The sequence below is a fragment of the Glycine max genome, chromosome 13 (genome assembly GCF_000004515.6).
Source record: "Glycine max cultivar Williams 82 chromosome 13, Glycine_max_v4.0, whole genome shotgun sequence".
In the NCBI taxonomy this organism is placed as follows: Eukaryota; Viridiplantae; Streptophyta; class Magnoliopsida; order Fabales; family Fabaceae; genus Glycine; species Glycine max.
Window position 1 is genome coordinate 20,561,768 of NC_038249.2, and position 17,076 is coordinate 20,578,843.

The window sequence follows — 17,076 nt, forward strand, 5'->3', positions numbered from 1 at the left end:
ACTGTTGGATTTATTCATCAAACTATCTCACTATACATTAAAAATTTAAAATAATAACAAACTTAGGATTAAATGAATTTCATGAGTACAACAATGAATCTCCCAATCCCTTTGGTGTCCAACCAGAAATAAGTGCGTTTCAATTTTTGAACAGCCTAACTGTGTTTTGGCTGTATTTAAAGACATCATAGTACATAGTACATAACAATAAATTATTGAGCTATGATGGGGGCCTCAGGGACCCATTTATGAGTTGGTGAACAGTCCCATTCCCACGTGTCTTTACCGTAGGACACCCTAAAATTCTTAGGAAACCAAGTTTCTCCTTTCATGGCTCTGTCTCTCAACACCTTCCTCTGTCTTTCTTCCACATCTTGTTTTGCTTCTCTTGCTCTTTCCCAATCTTTGTTCATAATGGCTTGGCTCAACTCACTCCAAACAAGGGCTGATTCGGTTGGCCACACACTCTGATAACAATTACCAAAAAAAAAAAAAAAAAATTGATAACAACCCATCTAAATTTTAAAGCAAATTAAATCTTGAAATAAACTATATAGCCCATGTTAATATTTAGATACTCAAAACATGCATATCAAAATCTTTAAATAATGATAGACACTATCAATGTACATCTGCATCTGCCTGCCTGGCTAGGCTGAAGTTTTATCCATATATAGTACATGTTTGATAAGGAACCCGACTTCTCTAAAGTCTAGAGTAATAATATCTCCAACCAGAGAATATTAAAAAGTTGTTACAAGTTATTTTATGAACTGAGTGATGCTATATGTTATTATGTTAAGAGCATTATATGCAACGAATTCAGTAATGTCACGATATATTTAATGTTTTATGTAATTTAATTAATTTTTTACTTGAATTTTTAGTAATTCTAAAAAGTTTAATAATAAATAATTTTATATTTCACCTCACTTTTATAAAAAAAGAAATCAGATACAAAAAATAAAGAAGACACAATTAAAGAAGATTGGTTGATAAATGTAACTAAGTATCACAAGCAGATGGAGACAGAACAGAAGTTAATTACCTCCGCATCCTTGATAATAGGAGTTTTGAGCCCTGAAATAACTTCTTTTGCATCATATATCACTCTCACTTCTCCACTATTTGTATCCTTCACTTTAACTGTCCTGCATAATTTAATTTGATAAGCAATGTGTCACTATAATAATCATAATGTAGCATAACATTCTTGCAGATTTTATATTAATTTTTTATTTATTATAAATTTACTCTTCATGGCAAAGAAAAATAAATACAGCTGGGAGGGATTATACGTACTTATCCCAATGACCATCAACTTCATAGAGAACTTTGAATAATGATGAGTCAAGGATTTTCCCTTTGATAAATTTACGACTTCCCCCAAATCCTAGAAAAGAATGGCTTGATCTGTATGATATTTCAGCTACCAGACCTGTCTCTGGGCACCTTATATTAACATTGCCAACCCAATCAATCCCAGGAACCGGAAGAATTCTAATTGAAAGGTGAGGACAATTCATTTCATATGTTTCTCCATGATTTAGGAGCTTCAGCTGACGTTTACCATGCACTTGAGCTTCAATAGATGTACCTGCATATTTAGGTTGCAATATTCATGAATTTGCAGAACATAGCTATTTAGAACTTGAAATTTGACTTGAGACAGGTTAATTAAAAAACTTGTTCAAAATTACTGGAGATGAATATAAGACTCCAAGACAATCATGCTAAATTGTGATAAAGCCAGTTTAATTATTTATAAGCAATGCTTTGCATGGAATCAATCATGGCATAAGGACAAAGGAACAACATGTTAAGTTTCCACACCCAATTTAACCATCTAGGGGCAGATTGTAAAATTGTAATACTTTTATGAAATGCAGCACTTGATAGAATGGATGGTGAAACTACTTTTAGACCAAGCTAATGAAGATTGATTTAGTTGGTAAAAATAGGATTCATATTTCACAAGGATATGAGTTTGAATCCTACTATCAATGTGAGGAACTAGTTAATAAATAATCTGCAATTAAGTATCCTGTGAGGCCAGCTCTACCTGATGAGACCCTAAGATCCAACTCACCTAATCTTTTAAAAAAAAAATAATTTAAAAAAAAAACTACTTTTACACCAAGCTATATGTGTTATAAGTAAAAGCTACCAGGTTTCACTTTGCAATCTGATTTGTAGGCAAGCAAATGCATAATATGAAAAATATGTCCCTTAATTCTTTGTTGATATCTCGTGACTATCATAGAACCAGATAAATTAACTGATGCAAACTGAAAGCTTCCACAACTTTTTTGACCTTGAACATGAGGAAGTTCATTGCTGAGAAAGATTTTAATTATTGGCTAATTAATTAGGAATTGGAGAAGAACTTTATAGCAATGGTACATTATATTTTCTCTGAATTATGAGTTCCTAATGATTCTAGAAAGAAAGTGAAAGATACCCCGAAACTTTGGAACAGGTTGCTGGGACCATATCATCTCAATGTTTTCCTTCTCATCTGTTGCATGGAGGGCAGATACTGGAGGGTTGACTGATACCTGCAGACACAAGAAGGTGAGAGTATTATTAAATCTAAAATCTTCAACAAAGAGAGGGTCCAAATTTTAGCCTAACGTATGTGGCCAAAGTGTTGTTGTGTATGAATTGAGAAGCAACAATTTAAGGTGTGTTTGCTTTGCCAGTAAACATGCGGTGACACGAAGTCTAATACACATTCACCGCAATAGCAAGGCAATTGGTGCTTCCGGGAAACAGAGGTTTGGACCGAAAATCCAAACAGGCGCAAAGTACCTGCTCAACTAGGACGTTGAGATTGCCCTTGGAAACATGGTGGGTCTCTCCAAGAGTGGGATTATAAGGAGCAACACCAAAAGATGTGGGGCGTGTGGTAGATATGCTCCATGCTACTACTGATGTGAACCTGTCCAGTGGACTCTGCCCATTGTTGCATTTGCTCAGCAAGTTTGAAGATGTGCAGTACACTGATTCACCATAGCATTGAAGTTGAGATTTTGGGAAGTTAAACACAGCTGGCAGCTGCATACAACACAAAAATACTTTAATTTATCATCTGTCTAAATATGTTATCATTGGTATGATACCCAATGCCTATTAGACTGTTACCATTAGCTTAGTGACCATATAGACATACATTATTGCATTTATATATATTCAAGCTTTTAAATTGTAGTTGGAGTCATAATTTTGTCACAATCTTTGATATTGCAAAGTTATAAATGACAGTACTTGGTGTACCTATAAATAAGTGTTTATGGAAAAATTTATATGAACAAACTCAAGAACAATTATACAATACAATCTGTTGGACTAGCTAAAACTTAAAAACCAATAACATACATATTTTAGATTTGCTTTTAGTATGCTTTATTTAAGAAATTTGCTTCTAAGTTCTAATAGTGTGTAGTAATTTGCTAGGTCCAAGTTGGAGGGAAAAAAGACTAAAGTGAGTGAAAGAGATAACTTACTTGGAAGTGTGTGAGATCTGATCCTGGCCGCACGTTCTTGAGTAAACTTAACAAGCGATGTAGGAGATTGGGAGCTCTATAAGACGGTTCTAAATCTGATTCACCTTCCAATTGGAAGGGTTTTGTCAGAACAATTTTAGTTTCCTTCCCTTTGGTTACCTTCATATCGCCCTCAACCTAACCTAACCACAATGAAACATATTCTATTATTTTTTTACCGTCACATTTATATTAATCAGGAGGTCTATCGTGCATTGTGTCATTTGTGTGTATAAATAAAATTAAAATAAAATATATTTCAATTATTAAAAATATATGTATAAATAAATTAAAATGAAAAACATAATGTAACATTTATTGTTTATTCTTAAAAATTAAACAAGATATTAAATTACTTTAAAAAATTAATATGTAAAATGATTTTGTTTATATTCTGCTCCTTTATATTCACTTATTTGTATATCCTCTTTTGTTATATTCATAAAAATTGAATTGCACAATTTAATCGTCTATATATGTGTAGTAGTAGTGTGTTATAAAAACAAAGAGAATTGATCCTTTTATAAATTAATCCTCTCTCCACCAAAAAAGCGGTATTAAACCACCCAAATTCACGAAATTCGGCACCAAGCAGTATAAAAAAAATGAAGGGAAAAAAAACATGGTACGTCGGGTTATTTTTTATTAGAATTAATGTGATTTGAATTTGAACTAATTGTATATAGAAATTAATTAAGTTTTATGCTTAGGTATTTAACAAAATTGATGAAAGAAATGAATAATCTGATAATGAACTTTTGTATGAAGGCACACAACATTTTCAAAAACACGTTGTTTTTTCCGGGAAACTCACTGGCAACAGCGTAATTTTGACTTTATTTGAATCACGAGCAAAACGAGGAGGGCAAAAATATGAGATAAAAAAAAGTTTAAATATATTTTTATTCTTATAATTTAATATTTTTTATTCTTATAAATTATTTTTTTAATTCGATAAATTATGTTTATTTTATTTTTAATCTTTAAAATACTTTAAATAACATTTTAAATATTGAAAATAATTGTTATCTAAAATATTATAAATACGAAAAATAAAATAAATATAATTTGTAAGATCTAAAAATAAAAAAATAATTTTATAAGAACTAAAAAAAGTATTTAAATCTAAAAAAAATAATAAAAAGGAAAGTCTCTGTTGTTTTTTTTATATAAAAATAGAAAGGAAAAGAAAATAGGAAAAGCAATTAAAAAAACAGGTACAAGTACCACAACATCTCAACTAGAGTTGGCATCAACAATATTCTAAGGTATTATTGTGTAGTGGGACATTATACGAACCTTTTTTTTCTCGTTTCGTTTTCACGTTTTCACGTGACATGACAACCAAGGGATATAATATTATATTGCGTGTTTGATTAGCATGTCTATATACAAACAATATAGTGTGCATTCGTAGGAATACCACTCATTTGGCGGTCAGCAACACTAAAACCACCCTCTTAACTTAAGACGCCGGAAAACAGCCATAGGAAAACTTATAAAGAATCAAAACCTATTTGAATCGAAAACAATAGATGTTATTATTGCAACTGCGATATAATGGATCGGGCGCACACACACACACATGAAAATAGTTGAGAAACAAATTAAGGACGTACCTTCTAGTTCTACGACTTTTGATCAAGAAGAAAAAAATTGGAGACATCTATTTATTGCTACTTTGGGGTTGAGAATAAGAAAACAGTGTCATTTGGGCCATTGCGCCACAGAATGTAATGGACTTGGGACAATTCAGGGTTTATTTATATCTACGCGGGTTGCGTTTTTCTATTATTTTTTTACCCATTTTCGAATAAATTATTTCAGTCCTAGTAGTCTATAGCACTTGGCTGTTTGCACAGATTTGGAACTTGGGAGTTGGAAGACACATTGAATAAATATTCTATCACAATAAATGCAGCCAAATCATGTACTACCTCGGTCTTAAAATAAGGGTACCAATTTATTCCAAAATAAGCGTTTATTTAATTTTTTTAATTTAACATTAATTATTCTTTTTCATCAATATTTCTAATAAATGTTTCTTTAATTTTCAAATTTAATATTTGTTTTGATATTATGATATTGGTATAGAGTATTTATCAATTTTATTGATAATTGATTAATTTATATTTTTCTCATCCACCATACTCAAATCCGATACTTTACTTAAGAAGATATTGACTAATAAATTAAAAGAATAAAACATTTAATGTAGAAATTACAACAGAATGCAAAAAAATTATGGTCATAATTTTTTCGTTTTCCAATTTTTTTTTTTTTACTTTAAGTTACCTAAAGAGTGCCCTTATGGATTCTCCTTAATACTGTATTTTCTTTCATTTATTTTAATTTTCCTTGGCATGCATAAAACAATCTAGAATAATTTTTATTTTGAGACGGACTATTAATTAGGGACAATTTATAGTAGTTCAATTAGATTTGGTATATTAAGTGAATACTATCAAGCTCAACTAAGAAAGGTGTCTAAAAAATTTAATTAAGAGAAGTGTAGCAATACGCTCTCATCCAAGAAAGGATTCTTTCAAGTGCCAAAAAACCTAATTGTAAAATGTGATAATTTCATAGTTTATTTTTAAAAACTTTCACTTTATTATAATTAATAATAAGATTATTTTCTTGGGTTTGCAATATTGGATGGGTCGACCTACTCTTAGGTCAATTATTAAGCACATTAAATGTCTTAAAGATTCTAGGTTTTAACCACCTCAAATTATTATTTTAAGCAAGCTAATTAACAAAAGAACCCCGTACGTAACATACATACTACAATCAGCAAGTGCCGTGTACCACTAGTAAACGTTAGCTTGCTTGTGATATTATCGCATCATGAAATGATATATATATATCAAACCGGCCTAGGAAGAGTTTTGGAAGTCAGGAGAATGGAAGGAAATAAAGGTTAGGTTGTGGAACATATAAAACCGACCCTTCATGTATATCATATTCTTTGTGGAACATATCGTTTTACAAAGGTTAATTTATACTTTGGCCGAAAACCCAGTTCCTTGGATTCAAAGAAAGCCGTAATTAGCTTGCAAATTATGACTGCTGAAATCAGAGCAATTGAATTTAACTAGCCAATAGCTTTGATAGGATTTACACCGTGCCATTGATACCTTATGTTATACAAATTATTTCATGTATTACACATGCAGTAAGCAAGGGACTTTTGTGGAATGGGGCAGTACAGGTTAACACTTGTGATGAAGCATTCCAACAAAGCAAAACTTTATATGTGGAAGAAACTGGGAGTGACCCCTTACACCTGCTTACCTTTACACCTATTCATAATTTAACATCATATATATATTTAGACGAATAAATGTAGCACCATACCTTATTCCCCACAAGTTACAAAGAATATTACAAGCAGCACTGCTTTCCTTCCCTTTGCCGACCAAACTTTACTAAGCTATCTATCGTCGGTGTCCATTGGCCAGAACAGGAATCCTCACCTTGTGCCCTCTGCTCCCTTTCATCAAAACCTCTCCAAAACTATACCTTCTTGTCACTGAGCGCACTGTAAGTGACACCGAAAACTGACGCGATGCGCCCGCTTTGATAGTCATTGCTGGAGGGTTGACTTCAATGGCAACAGCAGGTTCCATTCTGGCTGTGATCACATAGGTTTCCTCCTCGGCAACATTTGTGACAGTGCGCGTGACAACTTGAGTTCTCACAAGATAGGAAATTGTGATTGATGGGGTGTTTAAATTTGATGGTTTTCCCATGGTGGTGTTACATGGTGTATGAGTGTAGTGCCTTATCTCATGAACATCAATGCTGGGTGTTGTGCACAAGAAGCCTACATAATCCTTGTATCCTGCAAAATTGATGAAGCAAATTTATTAGAATATTCTGAGTAAAGGTTTTTTACACTGATCCAATAATGGGATTGTCATACACTGTTTGAGTAAATATCAAACAAATGCAGAAAGAAGAAGAAAGTCTCCAGCTTTGGTTAGACATATTTAACAACTAATTTTAATTACATTTCTACTCATGTTATAGAGATTCTTACTAGTGAACTTCTGGTAACCAACCAGCCAAAACTAGAAGTTCACTAGTTATAGTGGGATTCTAAACTAGAATAAAATACATGTTTCCAAATAGGGAATTTAAACATGCCAAGACAAAGAAAATAGTTATACTATAGAAGAAGAAATCAAACCTGCATCGAAGATGAGCCCAGGGTCCAATGCAGCTGTTGGATCAACATGTCCACTCCCATAATCAAAAGGAGTAGCTTTGACCAGCCTCATAGCTTCTGATTCAGAAGTTTGCTGGGCTAGAAGAGGATTCCCTGCTCTGTCTAGAGTTGTTGATGTTGTCATCAAAGCTGATTTAATGGCCGCAGGGCTCCAATGAGGATGCTTCTGCTTTATGAGAGCAGCAATTCCAGCTATATGTGGTGCAGCCATGCTAGTTCCAGATATCATGGCAAACCCCTCACCTGCACAAGCAAAAAACTGCTTAAAATGAATCAACTATATAACATATCAGTAAGTTTTTCTTCTACCTTTGTCCCTCCCTCCTTAATCATGCAATTATTCTTTTAATAATATGGTGGATCGAAACACATTTTGCCATTATTTAGAACATCAATTACTAGGAATTGAATTTATTTACATGTATGCTCAAAACAAAGAGAAACCTTAAACACAAGTATCTAATGAGCATATTAGTTTGACAGGTTTTACAATACAATGTACATGATCTCTTTTTTTTCTACCAGGAAGGTCTCTTGTCTGGTTGGTTATCTTGTCTTGTCTCAGTTATGGATAAGTTTCTCTTATTCTTCACATGAACAAAAGAAAGAAAAAAATCTGGTTCAAAGAAGCAATGCAGCATGTCTCCAACCAATAGCTTGCTCCTATGAACAAATTCTAAAGTTCAAAGGTTTTTTTTTTTCTTTTTTGAGAACTTTGGAATTGAACCTCAGACCCCACACCTCACCAAACCAACCCAGATGAGCTTAAGCCCTGGTAATAAGGTTGAAATGCATAATTGTAGGTAAAAGTTTTCAGGTAACAACCACAAAAAGACAATTTAGTCAAGCCATTACTTACCAACATAATTTGGCTCATCAGTTCCATTTGGACACCAAGCAGCCCAAATCAATGAACCAGGAGCTAATATATCTGGTTTGAGAAGATCTGCCTCTTGGAAGCTGAAGTCCTTTATATTTGGCCCTCGAGCAGAGAATAATGCTACCTGTGGGGCAGATTTATGCAGAATAGGCATCAAACCATCACCGATTTTACCTTTACCTTCGAAACTCTTTACCCGCCCAGTCCAGTCTCTTGGTGTAGTGATATTATAATAATCTATAAGTTCCTGAAAAATAACAATTTGAAAGTATTAAATCACATGAAAAATAGTGCATACTTTATTATGATCATAAACAAAACAAAACAAAAAATGATTGATGGAAATATAGAACAGGGAGAGATAAAAACAGAGGTAACTGACACAAGTACTTGACTGTGGAATAAATTAAGGGCCAAGAGAAAATGGATTTAGCATCAAACTCAATCTACCTCTGCATATATACACCAGTACAGATGTGTCGGATTACCTTAGAATTGCTGACATCTGTGATGAGAATCCCAGGAAGACCAACAGGGACTGGATCAAATTTTGTTCCTGGGGAATTGTTTTCAACACAAAGAACAAATCCAACTGCACCAAGGGCCTTTGCTGTTTCTGAGACTTTCTTGATTGATGCAGAGCCAACAACAAAGTTGAAGGAATATCCACAAAGAAGAATATTACCCTTTATCAAGTTCTTGTTTAAAAGTTCTGGTCTCTGGCAATCCGTGGGGCTATACTTCATAACTGAAGAATCTAGCAACACATCATTTGCGGCAACCAATGTGTATGTTTCGTTTAAATGCGTGGAAGCTGTACAAGTCATTATGCATATTTTAGCAACACAGACTGAATAGTGAGTATACAAAGTATACAAGGGGAATTAAGTAACATCCATATATTTGCTTTGCCATGTAAACTTGAATATACAAAACACAAAAGGGACCTTATTGCTTGAGGAAGAACACATGAATTTTGATTAGCAACCAACATACCATTCATTACCAAACCCCAATAGAACAAAACAAAACATAACTGGTGAAGGTAGTCAATACGTATACAAGTCAGCCAACATTTCATAGCATTAAGTAGTCAGTGCTTAATATTTTCAGATAGTCAGTAATTTTATCAAATCATGAACAATAACTTTTTATATCCTCAGAAAGTACTCATTGTCTTCTACCAAACAAGTACATATTAATCCTCAATCCCCAGAGAATATGTTGAAAAGCAGTCTAATACTTGGCAATGTCAGTACAATTTATTAAGTCTGTGACATATTTTATTTATTATCTTCAGCTTAAAATAAAAAATAATTTGCAAACCAATTAACAGAACATGTTGCGGATGTTTTTACTTATGGGATGAAACTTGTCTCACTAAAATGGATTGAACCACCAAAGTTGAATGCTAAATGCTAATAAGTAATCAAAATCAACATATCTGACCTATATTTAATAAACCAAACTTCATTGAAGGAATACCAAACTTTTTCATTCTGACTAATACTCTAACTTGCCACAATTAAAGCTAGTAAATGCATTTTCCAACTATAGTAAAGGAAAATATGGAAGAATATGTCATACCTTAGTCCCAACATAACAATTTGATCTTGTTTTTTTTTATTCTATTAGTGGTACCCAAGAAAACGAAGTTTAAGTGAAGCAGTAATCGGAAAAAGACATGTTCTACTTGAAAATGTGTTTTTGTTTACATTTTGTTTCTTTACCTATTTTGGAAGGGGAAACTTGTGTTCACGTTCCCATAAACTACAAAGAATTTTTTTTCCAAAATATTCCACATTATATCTCCCAAGTCTCAATGCCAATCCATTAAAAAAAACAATATATCTGAAGAAATATAGTCAGAAGTTGGAAAACTCACGTGATAACCCAATTCCAGCTAAGGTTTTTCCATTTCCAAGGATCAAATGATTTTTATATCTACGATCATCAATTGCAGCTGCTACAGATGCTATCCATGGACTATATGAAACCAATGTCTTAGGAAAAGGACCACCATTTCCTGCAGCCTGTGCAACAAAGACACCAGCTTTCACGGCTCCAAGAAGTGTAGCATCAAAAGGGTTCAAAAACGTAGTCTTGGTAGCTGCTGGAGGACTGTTGGGTCCAACTGAAAGGCTGAGTATATCCACTCCATCATACACAGCCTGTAGACACCCAAATTTTGTAAATTAGAAAATTTTAGATAGAATACCAGAAGTAAAAAAATGAGATTGTGTGACAATTTGTTGAATTTTATGTTAAATGCTGAAATTTACAGCAAAAGAAAAAGTGCTGCTGCAATAATATCGATTCATAAGCAAAATCTAGTGCAAACATATTGTCTAGGTGAGAGAACAAGTAATTGGAGTGGTTGTATGTGGGGGGTGAGAGGTAGGGGAGTATTTCAAGAATTCTCGAGTCAATGAATAAATATAATATATTTGTATACCTGATCAATTGCAGCAACTACATCTGCAACAAACCCTCCAAACAGTCTATAGAGTGCCTTGTACACAGCAATCCTGAAAAGGATACACCAAATGTCTAATGCAACAGAAAGGACTGTAATTCCCAGTTTTAAAACAACAAAGGGTTATTATTCCTCACCTAGCACGAGGAGCCATCCCACTCGCTCTCCCAAATTCGTGGCCATGCATTCTCACAGGAATTCCATTATTTCCAGCCGCAATAGAGGCTGTATGACTGCCAGAGATGATGCATGAAAACAGAGGATTGTTAAAAAAATGTTATCAAATTAAAAGATATGTGTCTTTAAGAATGATGCAGCGAGTGCTAAAACTATCCACTTCAAGTGCTTCAAAGAATGAAGAACTAATGTCACTCATAAGAAGGAAATGACATGTTATAATCTCCTTCAATCTTGTAGACAAGGGAACATGTGAAGAATTCCAAGGGAAGAAGTTAATAAATAAAAACTGGCTGTGCCTAACCTTCCATGTCCATCCCCATCGAGAGGAGATGCAAAGTCAATTGAAGGGTTAAATGCCCCAGCAGCTATTGCAGCATGAGCAAAGTGTTGTGCTCCAACAATCTTCCCATTACAGTAACTTCTTTTAGTATCTGGATCAGCTTCACATTTTCCTCTATACTTTGGAACTGGCCCATATGGCTCAGCATTATGAGCTGCAAAACTTGGGTGATGAGGATAGATCCCTGAGTCCACAAATCCAATCACAATGTCTTCTCCAGCCCGATCAAAGCCACCTCCTGTTGGCCAAACCCCAGTTGGAAGCCCTAAAAATTGTGGGGTATGTGTTGTAAGTCTCCTCACTTTCCAGTCCCTCTCAACAGATTTCACTCCAGGAGCATGTCTTAGAGTTTCTGCCTACTAATATAAAGGGATAGCATAAGGAAATTAAAGTGAGGAAATGAATTCAAAATATATTAGTTAAAGAATAATAAAAGGATAAAAGAAGACTTCACCTGTTCTGGTGAAATATGAACAGCAAACCCATTAATAAGATGTCGATAGCTATAGAGTTTCTGGTATGTCCCTTCCTCAAACAGCAACCCCAGCAGCATGTCATGTTTTTTCTCAAGATGGCGAGCATAAGAAGAAACCAATTCACTGGAAGAAGTTTAAAATAGTATAAAAGGTGAGTAACCACACTTGCCAATATCCATTTCTTGGTTCATCACATACTAGAGGAGAAAAAAAAATAACAGCCAAATAATATCATTATTTTTTTTTTTGTAAAATGAAAATTAGTGTTCAAAACAGAGTGGGGTGGTGATCATTGCATTATTATCCTTAAAAACGAAGAGAGAAAAAAAGGCACCAGCTGTAAAGAAATTGTTCACAATCACAAGTTAGCCTACACAAGAATAACTTCATATAATTCAGGTTTCGAAGAATAACTTCATATGAGCAATAGTTGAACAGTCAAACCATTACCTTTTCCGTTCCTACTTCTTAAGCGGGTCTAAACTAAATTTACTAAGGGAGAAATTAAATTAGAGTCTTCAAAAATCTATTCACATGTTCACCTCACCTAGCAACAAGTCCAATCTACGGCTCAAAAGGAAATATATCTTATTGAAGGAAGAAACAAGTCAAAGGAACATCTCTAAGTAGTAGTAATAAGAGTTGAAAGAAATGAATGCAAATACCTTGCGGTATCAATCTCCTCATCGGATTCCACAGCAGTAGCTTCAAACCCATCAATACCTCCAGTATAACTTATGATAGGCTCACCTTCAACAGTTACTATGTAAACCTCGGCATCCCCACAACCCAGAAATGCAGATAGAACAATCAACACACACCCAAACTCCAACAATCTCATTTTTGACTAACCAATCCCAACTCCAACAGCTTGCAAGATCTGTGTCAGGTCCAGTCAATGCCAACCAGTTAGACAAAACGGTAACTCAAAAATTACTGAATTAAAAACACATGCTGGTTCCATGTCTAAAACTGAAACAACCCTTTTGAAATTTGAGCTCAAAGCAGCAAACTTTACCAATGAAACGGTAACTCAAAAAATGCTGAATAAAAAACACAAGCCGGTTCCATGTCTAAAACTGAAACAACCCTTTTGAAATTTGAGCTCAAAGCAACAAACTTTACCAATGTCCACTCACTCTGATCCAAGTAGCCAGCAGTTGCTCAGTCACACTAACTGGAAGCAGAGAAAAAAGAAAAAGAAAAAAGCACGTGAAGCTGAAAATAAACACAATAAGAATAAGAATAAGGAGTAATGAAGAAGAGGAAGCAAAGAATCATTGTGAGGGGAAAAGGCAGAAGATGGTATCAAAGAGAAAAGCGAAATGGGCACGGTATGCACACGTACTTGACTTGATTCACATACACGTTAATGCACTTTCTCATTCATTCACATTGCTATGATCAGTGATCTAACGGACACAGTTGAACCCGAAAGCCATGGAATCAGAAGAAGAAGAAGGTAGAAGTGAGTGAAAGTGAAGAGTGAGAGTGTTAGGGTTTGGTTTATTTGTTTAATTGAATGTCAATGGAGTGAAGTAAGAGCATCATGGCTGATCTTGAATCTTGATGCAGGGAAGTAATATTAATATTGATGTTAATATAATGAATAATTAATATTCATTGTTTAGCATTATTATTGGAATCATTTTGTTCGCGTTGTTAGGATTTTAATGAATTTAATTAAATGGATGCTATGGTTTTTTTTTTTATTTACTTTTAGCAAATTTCTGAGGTTGCGGTTCTGATTTGTTTGCAAATTAATAGTAATAAATAAAAGGTGGGAAAGGGGACATTCGCGCGCAGGCTGTCGGAGGCGGTTGAGGTGAAAAGACGGTAGTGCCCTTGACGTTTGATGACGTTTCCGCGTGTCCGAAATCACAGGGACGGGAAAAGGGACATATACTCATTATTGCTTCTATTATTATTATTATTATTGAAATTTCCATTTCTATTATTACTTTCACTGTGGCAACTGACAAAGCCATTTATTAAAATTGGAATTTGGAGCTTAAATTTTAGTAAATGGAGAAAATTTAAATGCAGTTTATAAGTATTTTTTTCTCTAAATTAGAATTATAATTTTATCTTGGTACTTTTTATGCAAATATTTTTGTTTTTTTAATTGGAAAAAATATTAATAATAAAAAAAAATATAGTATGTAATTTTTCTATTTTTAAAATTATTTTATTTCATTTATAGTACTAATGTACAGCAATCTTTATTTGTTTTCATTGCGTTGTATATCCGACGTGTTTAATAATGTGATTTATTTTACAAACAGAAATGATAATTTGATGATAAACAAACTTATTAAAAATAATATTTTCTATTATATTCTACTTACAAAATATTTATCAACATTTAGTTAATGATTAATATCTACTAAAAAATTTAATGATGTTACCTTTCAATTACAATTGTTTATTCACAATACTAAAACTTCAAACTTTGCTTGAGGAGGAGTACTAACATACTTTGTGAAACACATTATTAGAAAATTAGGAGAAATACTCATTAAATAAGAGGTGATATACCAATTTTTTTTGATAAATTTTAATTAATAATAAAAATTGTTTCTTCTAACCTCGGATATAGGAGAAAAAATAGCTTACACTTATTAAAAAAATGTTTGTAATGTCGTTTATTATTCCAATTTTGTTAAAATAAAATAAAATCATTTTCTTAAATTATCCTTTCTTTAAACTTAATATCAAGACAAAATAGTGTATCAATACATTTTAAAGTAATCTTATAAAATAAGATAATATTTGTTTTTATTTGTGACAATGACACAATAATTTTTTATTTTATATTTGAGAAAAAAAATATGTTGCTAACATTTTTCTTTGTTTAAGAAATCCTAACTAAATATCACTCAAATTAAAATAATGCTAGTACACCTCCTTTTATAAAGTTATTTGTTGTAATCTAAGTAAGATTTATATTTAATGCTTTAAAAATATTTTTTTATTAAGTAAATTACAGTAATACTCCATGAGATTTTGTGTAATTACATAAATATTTTTTTCCTTTTTAACTATTATTTTTGTCTTCCCTATCATAATGTTAGTGTAAGGTTTGAAGGAACATAAGTATAATATTTTTAAACATATAAGAGGGTGTTAATTTAATATCTTCAAACTTAAAGAAAAATTAGCATAAGAAAATAAAAAAGGTAGATTTATGTGTAATTACATAAAATCTCAAGAGAAGTGTTGTCGTAATTTATTTATTTTGTTTTTTTACTGATTAAAGTTATAGTATATATAGGTTCAGGTTTCATTTTACTTTTATTAAAATCATTTTTTATTTGTTAGTTTTTTTTACCCCTCTTATTTATTATTTTGACAATTTATATATTATTTTTTTCCTTTTTAAGGTATAATTAAAAATAACAATAATTGATGTCATCTTTAAATTCTAAAATAACAGATAAATATAAATATTATTTTTATAAAAGTGACGGATGAAAAGAAAGTGAAGACAGTAACTTTTTTACATAATGATCAAACCATGTAATAAATAATATGTAATTGTCACAATTATAAAATTAAAAAATATTTATTTATGATTAAATTGTTTTAACAATTAAATTTGTTAAGAATTTGACATCGAATCCCATTAAGATTTATTATGTATAACAGAAACATTATTTTATTTTGATAATTATATTACTACTTTAATTAGTCATACTCTGGGTCATCTGACTGGGGCACCCTTTCATTATTTCCATTGCCGCGTAAATGAACCCTCCTTTAAATCGATGAGAATCATTAATAAAAGAAGTCCCCGAACTCCTATAGCACTTAAATATAAAATAAATAAATTAGGGTTTATAAGTTTTGACACTACTATAATATGATTTTGATTACGTTCGTGACTTTGCAAATTACTGTAATCATTATGGTGCTATCAATTATGCATATTATCTAACTTTGTCCATGTGAACGTTTCACGAAGATTTATTTAATAATCTTGAGAGTCAAAGGGAGAGTTTAGGTGAGTAGATTGAAAGAAAGCTTTACGTTAATGTTCAAAATTGACGGTTACTAGTTTGAATAAATTTTTACAAGGCATAGGATACGCCATATCATTTTTTGTGTGAAATAGGATCTCAGAATATTTTGATATAGAAAGTTAATGACTAATTTCATTTTTTTAAAAATCTTTTCTAATAAATATTTTTTTATATCACATATTAAAAACTAAACTCGTGATTATATATTTAAGTCAAATATATATGTTTTTTTCATTGGGTACTAACAATTCACTAAAATAGAAATCATGTGTTAGTTATGTTAGCATATGGATTATATGGTTGAAATTTTTAACGTTTTTATAAGTTAATGTGTAATTGAATCGTGCAATTTAATTTAAGTAATAGATTGAGGTTTGGATTTACACGTAGAAAAATGTTAGCAATAACTTTCTACAATTTTTTTTTGAATAGCCTATCTTAGTCGAAATTTGTTAGATGCCACAAAATTAGTATTACTCTTTATTTAACGAACTCTACTCTGCTCTTTTTTTTTTAAATTTTTAATAATTTTGAATTAATAAAATATGTGTTGCTAACACCTAGTTTTACGTATAAAAAATAATTCATACAACAAATCATATACAAATAAAAGAAAAAGTATAACAGAATAAATATGTTATAGGGAGATAAATACAAAAGATGTTGTTATATAAAATGTTGTAAGAATTATTTTACATATAAGACAACTCTTTCAGATATACTATATGAAATCGGAAAAGCTGATTTATTGCAGGGCAAGTCTTACTTATTGACCCCTCCCCCCAAAGTGCATGATATTGGACCACACCATTGTTTTTGTTTACTCTTGATTTAATTTTTTTTTAACAAAATCAATCCATCCTCTCACTTTTCTTGCTTTTCGAAATCATCGCTCTTTTTCTTTTTTTTACAGAATCGTAATA

General features: G+C 32.1%; 2 protein-coding genes across 11 annotated transcripts; both read right to left on the reverse strand.

Annotated features, from left to right (window-relative positions):
- Positions 1-44: 44 nt before the first annotated feature.
- Positions 45-5,400, reverse strand: LOC100813302 (oxysterol-binding protein-related protein 4C). 2 transcript variants are annotated; one of them, XM_003543346.5, is made up of 7 exons: positions 5,165-5,400; positions 3,507-3,688; positions 2,812-3,057; positions 2,462-2,558; positions 1,303-1,597; positions 1,049-1,151; positions 45-467 (listed from the first exon to the last, which is right to left on the reverse strand). In XM_003543346.5, exons 2-7 carry the CDS (start codon positions 3,669-3,671, stop codon positions 213-215), a joined length of 1,161 nt encoding a protein of 386 aa, XP_003543394.1. In that variant the 5' UTR covers positions 3,672-3,688; positions 5,165-5,400; the 3' UTR covers positions 45-212. The 2 variants fall into 2 exon arrangements, with proteins under 2 accessions (XP_003543394.1, XP_006593522.1); XM_006593459.3 differs by having other exon boundaries at positions 3,507-3,683; positions 5,165-5,351.
- A 1,336-nt stretch (positions 5,401-6,736) lies between these two features.
- LOC100787619 (subtilisin-like protease SBT2.5) lies at positions 6,737-13,708 on the reverse strand. 9 transcript variants are annotated; one of them, XM_006593458.4, is made up of 12 exons: positions 13,498-13,708; positions 13,271-13,308; positions 12,797-13,011; positions 12,110-12,254; positions 11,617-12,011; positions 11,273-11,368; positions 11,115-11,187; positions 10,545-10,830; positions 9,148-9,473; positions 8,639-8,906; positions 7,741-8,022; positions 6,737-7,392 (listed from the first exon to the last, which is right to left on the reverse strand). In XM_006593458.4, exons 3-12 carry the CDS (start codon positions 12,970-12,972, stop codon positions 6,986-6,988), a joined length of 2,454 nt encoding a protein of 817 aa, XP_006593521.1. In that variant the 5' UTR covers positions 12,973-13,011; positions 13,271-13,308; positions 13,498-13,708; the 3' UTR covers positions 6,737-6,985. The 9 variants fall into 9 exon arrangements, with proteins under 9 accessions (XP_006593521.1, XP_006593519.1, XP_040863921.1 ...); XM_006593456.4 differs by having other exon boundaries at positions 13,257-13,308; XM_041007987.1 differs by having other exon boundaries at positions 13,150-13,308.
- Positions 13,709-17,076: the final 3,368 nt, after the last annotated feature.

What these genes read in the sequence shown, in the direction of transcription:
- LOC100813302 (XM_003543346.5), bottom strand. Translation starts at nt 3,671, where the DNA reads ATGAAGGTAACCAAAGGGAAGGAAACTAAAATTGTTCTGACAAAACCC. An exon ending in ACCTGTTCCAAAGTTTCGGG is followed by an intron (nt 1,598 to 2,461) that starts GTATCTTTCACT and finishes CTAAATATGCAG; the next exon opens with GTACATCTATTGAAGCTCAA. An exon ending in GTTGATGGTCATTGGGATAA is followed by an intron (nt 1,152 to 1,302) that starts GTACGTATAATC and finishes TAAATTATGCAG; the next exon opens with GACAGTTAAAGTGAAGGATA.
- LOC100787619 (XM_006593458.4), bottom strand. Translation starts at nt 12,972, where the DNA reads ATGAGATTGTTGGAGTTTGGGTGTGTGTTGATTGTTCTATCTGCATTT. An exon ending in AGCTGGAATTGGGTTATCAC is followed by an intron (nt 9,474 to 10,544) that starts GTGAGTTTTCCA and finishes TGACTTGTACAG; the next exon opens with CTTCCACGCATTTAAACGAA. An exon ending in TGGGCTCATCTTCGATGCAG is followed by an intron (nt 7,393 to 7,740) that starts GTTTGATTTCTT and finishes TCAATTTTGCAG; the next exon opens with GATACAAGGATTATGTAGGC.